We start from the raw sequence: 7,174 nt of genomic DNA, 5'->3' as shown, positions 1-7,174 counted from the left end.
TCAGGCCTGGCAGAATTCCTGTCTATGAGGAGTACATCTCAAGCCTCAGCCAAGTCCCAACTGGCTCTGCTAGAAAGCAAGCTGGTTCACTGAACAGGCTGGCAGCATGGGTAACCTCAGCTTCAGCACAAACTCAAACCAGTTGAGTTTGTTTGCCAAGGATTCCCTTCACCCTTCGCTTCCAGGGTCTGTACTGATTGTGAAGGCAAGAATCTTCACAGAGCCAGAGGTCTGTGAAGAAGATCAAGATCTATCACACAGCTAGAGGTCTGCAAGACAGGCCCACCTTGTTTCTAAATGGACAGCCTAGTGTGACAGACCATGCCCTTTATAGATTTGAGCCTACACTACCAAATAGTCACATGCAGGACTGATACGACTAATGCCTGGAAACAGATGGGCAACACCACACTGGTGGTGTGCACAGTGCTTCTAAACCTGCTGACACTGTTTCTGAATAAACCCAAGACTCGTACACCACAGAATATACACACTTTCTGCTCTCTTCTTCCTCTACATGCTAACACAAAACAATCTTGCATCTGTTGGGCCCATCCCGCTCATTAATGTTCGCTTGCACTCTGTCGCTGGGTTATTCTTGCCAACGCACAAGTGAACATCTTGTGGGCTAGCCAAGAAAGCGAAGGAAAAACACTTCCACTCTAACAACAGATACAGAACAAAAGTACATTGGACTCCTTTTTTCTGGCTTTGCTTCCTTACTCAGTTTTGCACCATAAAGGTACTACAAGTTAAACCACTGCATAGCAATTTCCACGGGGTAAGACATTAAAGTCAGTTAAGGAGAAACACTCATTCCTTAAATGCAATCCACCTTACAGTTCACTCCACAATGGCATGTGGGTGTTAACACCCCAAAACTTCAGCACACACAGACTTCTAATTTGGGTAGTGAGGGAGGGAATCTTCCAGCTCTCCTGGGACAGCCCTCTGGAACTCGGAGCTCTCCTCTGCCGCACTAAGTGAGCACTGTTGGCAGATTGTGGTAATTTCACAGTGTGCTCATTACTTTTCCACACAGAATTCTTCATGTGGTTTTGAATCAAACCCTGAGGTAACTTTTGCAACGTGAGGACAGAGTGGCATGAGCAATGATCTGAGCACCTTGCAGCCAGCAGCCCGCAGAACCCCTAATGTAATTTTTCCTCCAGTACACTACCACAACCCATTTCCTTCCTTGCCACTACCTTCTCCTCACACGCCAAGGAGGCAAAAACACGAACTGATCCCATGAAGTCCGACCTCGACAAGGCTTGGATGACTCTATAAGCAGAATTTTCTTCCATGCTGTGCCCAGGCAGAATACAGTGTGGGTAACTGTGCCCGTACCACCTCTTTTTCCCAAACTCTGAAGGAAGGATGGGGGAACAAGCAGTGTGTCGCAGGCTCAAGGGTGAGCAGCTCCACTGGAAGCTTCCACTCCCCCGAGTACGAGCCTGAAAGCAACAATTTATTTGGTAGCCACACCGTGAAAACCCTCCGGGCTGGGGTTCAGCTCCAACCCAACCCAAGCCAACCCAACCCAACCCAACCCAACCCGGCCCGGTTCGTGCCGCCCCAAGTGACGCCTCCCTCAGCCGCCCGTAGCGGCGCACAAGGAGCAGCGCGCTCCACGCCACGCCCCCGCGGCGAGCGGCCCCGCCCCGCCCCTGAGGTACCGATACCCCACCCAAGCGCGGTCCCCCCATGACCGTTGCCGTCCCCACCCCTCCGGGCGCCGCAAAGCAGCCTGGGCCGGCGGGGAGGGGGAAGAGGGAAGAGCGCGGTGCGCGCCGGCTCTGAGGTCATCGCGCGCGGCCGGAAGGAGCGGGGCGGCGGTTCCCGCTGCGGGCCGGGGGGGCCGAGGAAGGCCCCGCGCGCGGAGCCCGGCGGCCATGGCGGCGGTGAAGGCGGCGGCCGAGCCCCTGGGACGGACGGCGGAGGAGGTGGCCTGGGCCGAGGCGTTGCGCGGGGTCTGCGAGCCCGAGCACCACTGGCGGCACCGCCGCGAGTTCCTGCTGCGCAACGTCGGGGAGCTGCCGGCGGCGGGCAGCGCCCAGCTCCAGCGCCTGGTGTCCCTCTCCATGGTGTGGGCCAACCACGTCTTCCTGGGCTGCCGGTGAGTGCGGTAGGGCGGCAGGCCCGCGGGCGGGGCGGGAGGCGGCCGGGCTTCACCTCTCCCCTCTTCTCCTTTCCCCTTGTCGCCCTTCTAGGTACCCGCCGCAGGTCATGGAGAAGGCTCTGGAAATGGCCGAAGGCATCCAAGTGACCAGCGCGCCTGTCCGCACCACGAGAGATGAACTGGTTGCCAAGGTGAAGAAAAGAGGCATATCAAGTAGCAATGGTTAGCAGATCATAGCTGTGACAATACATAGGAGTATAGAAAATGCTTGTTTTTGAATGTTCTCAGTTTACCTCGGGCCTAGAAAGAAGTTGAAATAATTTACTTTTTAAGCTCCTCGTTAATAGTTGCTCCTCTCTGTGCTATTTTTGCTTCATGCAATACCTGTATGTAAAATAGATGTGATGCATTTATATTCCTTTAGTAACATAGAGCTCTTTGTTTTGAATTCCTCTGTAGTGGTACACTTTAAGCTGATCATTCCTGTAATGCCGTCTAGACTGTTGGACTCTGGCTTAAACACATTCGTGTTACTTTGCCTTTAGCGCTAGTCAAACACTGCAGCTTTGGGCAAAACCTAGTTTTTTAAGGAAATTCTTAAAGTGCATTTTAAAGTAAAGCTATTCTAAAGATGCTTGTTATATTAGTATGCAAAATACTTGTTGTTGTTTAGGTCAGATAGTTTGTTTAATGTACTTTGATCATTTTTTGGTTTGGACTTTAAGAACAGCAATACATACTTGCCTGCCAGTCCCAGAACAAAACATGAAATCTTGCACCTGAGTTGGTTTTTGGTTTGGGGTTTTTTTTGCTGTTTTTTTTTTTTTAATACTAAAATATTCTGAAATGTTAGGTTAAAACTTGAAAACACAGTTCAGAGTTTATTCCTGATAGATACCTTTTAAATTAACAAAGATTATTGCTACAGGTTTTAGAAAATAGATAAATTGTCTCTAGATATTTTATAGTGCAGAAATATGAAGAGCATAATGTACTTTATTTGTTTTGCAGAAGGGATAGAGGTTCCCTCCAAGAAGCAAGCTGTTGAGAAAAGCAGAGATTCTAAGGATACCGTAAAGGATGTGAAAACAACTAAGGCAGAAGCTGCGAAAGAAACAGAGAGCATACTGCCTAAAGAGCGGGAAAAAGATAATAGCAAAGATCCGGAAATCTCCCAGTCAACTTGCAGTTCAAATCAAGAAACAATCATAGCATCGGACGTAAAAACAGAAGAAAAACCTGCTAATGCTGAAAATACTACTGAGCAAAGCCCACCTTCATCGGAAAAAGAGTCAGGAGAGAAGCCTTGCTCAAATCCGCCTAAGGAAAACAAGTGTGAAGATGTGCCATTGCCTGAAAAGAAAACTCCAGTAAGTGTAGTGCCAGCGTCTGCCAAGGGCTCCCCGCAGGCAGAGGCGGTGCCAGCAGTGGTGCCACTGCCTGCCAAGAGCACGCCACAGGCAGAGGTGGTGTTGGCAGCTGTGCCAGCAGCTGCCAGTAGCACCCCGCAGGCAGCAGCAGTGCCAGCAGCAGTGCTCCCAGCTGCCAAGAGCACCCCACAGGCCGCAGCAGTGCCACTGACCACCAAGAGCACCCCGCAGGCAGCAGCAGTGCCACTTGCTGGCAAGAGCACCTCACAAATAAGTGCTACATTGCTGTCTTCCAAAACCCAAGCAAGCACTGCAGCTTCAGTGTCCAAGAGCAGCACTCAGGTGGGCACCTCGCTGCTGCTGGCCCCCAAGAGTGGCACTCAGGTAGGCACCTCGCTGCTGCTGGCCTCCAAGGGCACAAAGGTAGGCTCCTCGCTCCTGGCCTCCAAGAGCAGTGCTGAAGTGGCTGCCTCGTTGCTGGCCGCTCGGAGTGGTGCTCAGCAGGGATCTTCACTGCTGACTTCCAAGAGTAGTGCTCAGGTGGCTGCTTCACTGCTGGCTGCTCGGAGTGGGGCTCAGCAGGGTCCCTCGTCACTGGCCTCCCGGGGTGGAGCTCAGGCAGGTGCTTCCCTGTTGGCTTCTAAGGGTGGCACACAGACAGGTTCCCCACAGCTTGCCTCCAAGAGTGGCTTGCAGGCAGGCGAAACCCCTGCTAAGGCTTTGCGCAAACCACTGACCAGCGACGATGTGAAGGAAAGACAACCTTTTTTCAACAGACTGTACAAAGCTGTAGCCTGGAAACTGGTTGCTGTTGGAGGCTTCAGTCCCAACGTAAATCACGTGGAACTTCTAAACTCATCTATTCAGTCTGTAAAAGCTACTTTAGACGTTGCTTTTGTTCCCCTGAAGGAACTTGCAGACTTGCCTCAAAATAAAAGCTCTCTGGAAAACATAGTTTGTGAACTGAGGTGCAAGTCTGTCTACTTGGGTACTGGCTGTGGTAAAAGTATGGAGAATGCCAAAGCGGTTGCTTCAAGAGAAGCTTTGAAGCTATTCCTCAAGAAGAGAGTTATTGTGAAGATCTGTAAAAGAAAATACAAAGGTAGTGAAATTGAAGATTTGGTACTTCTGGATGAAGAATCAAAACCTTCAAATTTACCTCCAGCTTTAAGAAATCCTCGTGAGATCTTGTAGGGAGCTTCTCTGTACTGTGTATAATATTTCAACACAAGGACTGAAGGTTAATTTTGTACTTTGAAAATGTAGGCTTCCAGATATTTTGTATTTCTTTCTCAGTTTTGCAAGACAATGATAGTCCTCTCACTTAGTAGCAATTGTATAAAACTTGTTAGAGATGACAGGTGCGCATTTAAAGGTATGCCTTAATATATAGCACACTAGTGTGCTGGTTTGTTTGCAAAATAGTCTACCTAATTCTTCTATTTTTAATTAAATGATTAAGGTACAATTTGCTGTTTAAAACCTGACAGTTTTGTAATTCTTACGACTTGATGGCAGTGTGCTCAATTGTCTATCATGTCTTTTTTAGCCATGTAGGAGTGTATATATAGGGACCATAATACTTGAAAGTTGTTAAAAAAATTCAGTCAAAAAGTTGAACTCCTCTGTTTCAGGCTTGTTGTTCATAATGTTCACTGTTGTGCATACTAGGAGAGAAAATAGTTGGTTCACTTATTTTTATGGGATGTTTTTGTAATGCTCACAATATAAATGACACCCTAATCCCATTTAACGTTACACTGGCAAATTACCAATTGGCAGTCAAGTCTGAGCTACATCAGCCACCAGAACTCTGTAAGCAAGTTTAATTTACATTGTGAAATAGCACTTGCTGATTTTTCTTGAAATAAACATAGATTTCTATACTGAGCATATTTTGACTGCTACTAAAACCTCTGGGATGTGTTTTTGTAGTACTTTGGTTGTGGCTCTTGACTATTCCAGCCATTTCAATAACTTTGCAACACCTGAATAAAAGCTTTACTTTGAGCGGCCTCAAGGTGTAATCCCACAAGGATGACTTGTTTTCTTTGGACTCATGGCTGCGATATTGTAAAACTGATGATGGACCTATAGAATACCTATTTCTACTTTTGTAATGCCAAGATAAGCAAAATGAAGATGCTGCTGTCTGCTAGAGACAGTGTATTGTGAAGCGTTCGCACTAACTGAGCCCTACCTTTGCTATGTTTTCACACCGTGTACGGAGTGGTTTGGAGCAAAGAAAGCGGGCGATTACCATTTATTTTCAATGTTACTGAAATACCTGCACAAACTGCATGTTTTGATATATCAGATAATGACATGTAATTGTAAAAACATAATGTCTTCAGTGCTATTTTGACTTGATCTTGTCTGATGACAGTAGTTAGCATTATTTAGTGGTGACCTTACACTTGTCTGACAGATCTGTTGATTGGGTACTGCAGGAGTGAAGATAAATTCCTGGGGTCTCCATAGTAGATGTGTCCACTGAAAGATTTCAGTTTCTTCTGTGATTCTGGGACTGAACCATTGTTACACTGTACCCTACACGATTCTTAACAGTGGTGGCTGTCCAGCTCGTAGCACCTGAAGTCTGCAAGGTGTGTGTGCTTCCCAGTGGCCTGTTTAGAACTTCCTCCATCTGACCCCTGCACCTCTGTGCTCTCCTGAGGTTTCTTGGGCATTCCTCCTCCGTGTTTCTGGAGCACGAGCTGAGCTTCGGAAGGCAACTTGTTAAATTTTGTTAAACCCCAATGCAGCACAAGGTTTGGCCTGTGCTCCTGGTGCAGAGCATGTTCTGTGCTGTGTTTGGGAGTTGTGGTATTCGTGCCAGGAAGCGCAACCTCTCTTTTCACATCCTCACTGTTCAGGTGGAGATACAGAGTGAGTGTTTTTGCGGGGCAGGAATTGCATCCTGTGCCTTCTGAAGTAGGCAGCAGCTTTTCTAGCAGTTGGTTTGGGCATCGCCAAGTCTCTAGCTGAGAACTGCAGCACGTGTTGCAATGTGAAAACCTGTGTTTGCTGTCTGTAAAATGAAGCGCACAGGATTTACAGAGCTTGTGGGGGTGGCAGGGTAACTGTGTTCTGAAAGGCTGAGGTGCTAGATGCTTTTTTATAAATTCCTGACTTGAGCTTACCTTTTTTAAAGAATTTTGAATGTTATTTCTCTTTGATGTTTGGTTGTGATTCATTAAAGGATGAGTCTGTAGCTACTCTATTATAGAAACTGAAAGTTGAAGTGTGTTCTTTTTGTTTCACTTCTGCATGGAAGGCAGCCCAACAAGCAGATTCTGACATACAAGTAAATAAGCATGAAGTATTTTAATGGTAATTATTAACATTTCATTAACTCTAGAGGAATAGTGAAAGAATTTTGAAGAACTTTCCGTGGCAAGAAGTGTGTGCAGTCTGGTCAGTTCTAAAATCTCTAGCTCTTCCTGCCAGGTGCTGTGCTGGCCTCTAGCTGTAATTGTCAGACCTTGCTGAGGACGAGCGGCTAGAACAAATGCACTAACGTGTGAGTGCGCAATTGTCTTGGGGACAAATGAAACCATGCAACCGAAAGAAAAACCGACCCTGTTTTCTCTGCGGGAGTGCGGGAAGCTCTCGGCAGATGTCTCCCGTTTGCTCCTCGGGCACCGCTGCTGCGCGCTGTCGATACCGGGGTGGGGACCAT

The 7,174-nt window shown here is 47.5% G+C and overlaps 1 protein-coding gene across 1 annotated transcript; it reads left to right on the top strand.

Annotated features, from left to right (window-relative positions):
* The first annotated feature begins 1,827 nt into the window (after positions 1-1,827).
* Positions 1,828-6,714, top strand: CDKN2AIP (CDKN2A interacting protein). Its single transcript, XM_061372073.1, has 3 exons — positions 1,828-2,119; positions 2,214-2,344; positions 3,134-6,714. The coding sequence occupies exons 1-3, from the start codon at positions 1,896-1,898 to the stop codon at positions 4,684-4,686; spliced, it is 1,908 nt and encodes a 635-aa protein (XP_061228057.1). The 5' UTR covers positions 1,828-1,895; the 3' UTR covers positions 4,687-6,714.
* The last annotated feature ends 460 nt before the right edge of the window (positions 6,715-7,174 follow it).

This window comes from Neopsephotus bourkii, unplaced genomic scaffold (assembly GCF_033783945.1).
Source record: "Neopsephotus bourkii isolate Nb327-2 ecotype Australia unplaced genomic scaffold, CSIRO-AGI_Nbou_v1 NB_168, whole genome shotgun sequence".
Taxonomy (NCBI): Eukaryota; Metazoa; Chordata; class Aves; order Psittaciformes; family Psittacidae; genus Neopsephotus; species Neopsephotus bourkii.
Note: the sequence above shows the minus strand (reverse complement) of the source record. Positions and strands in the feature narration are given on the sequence as shown.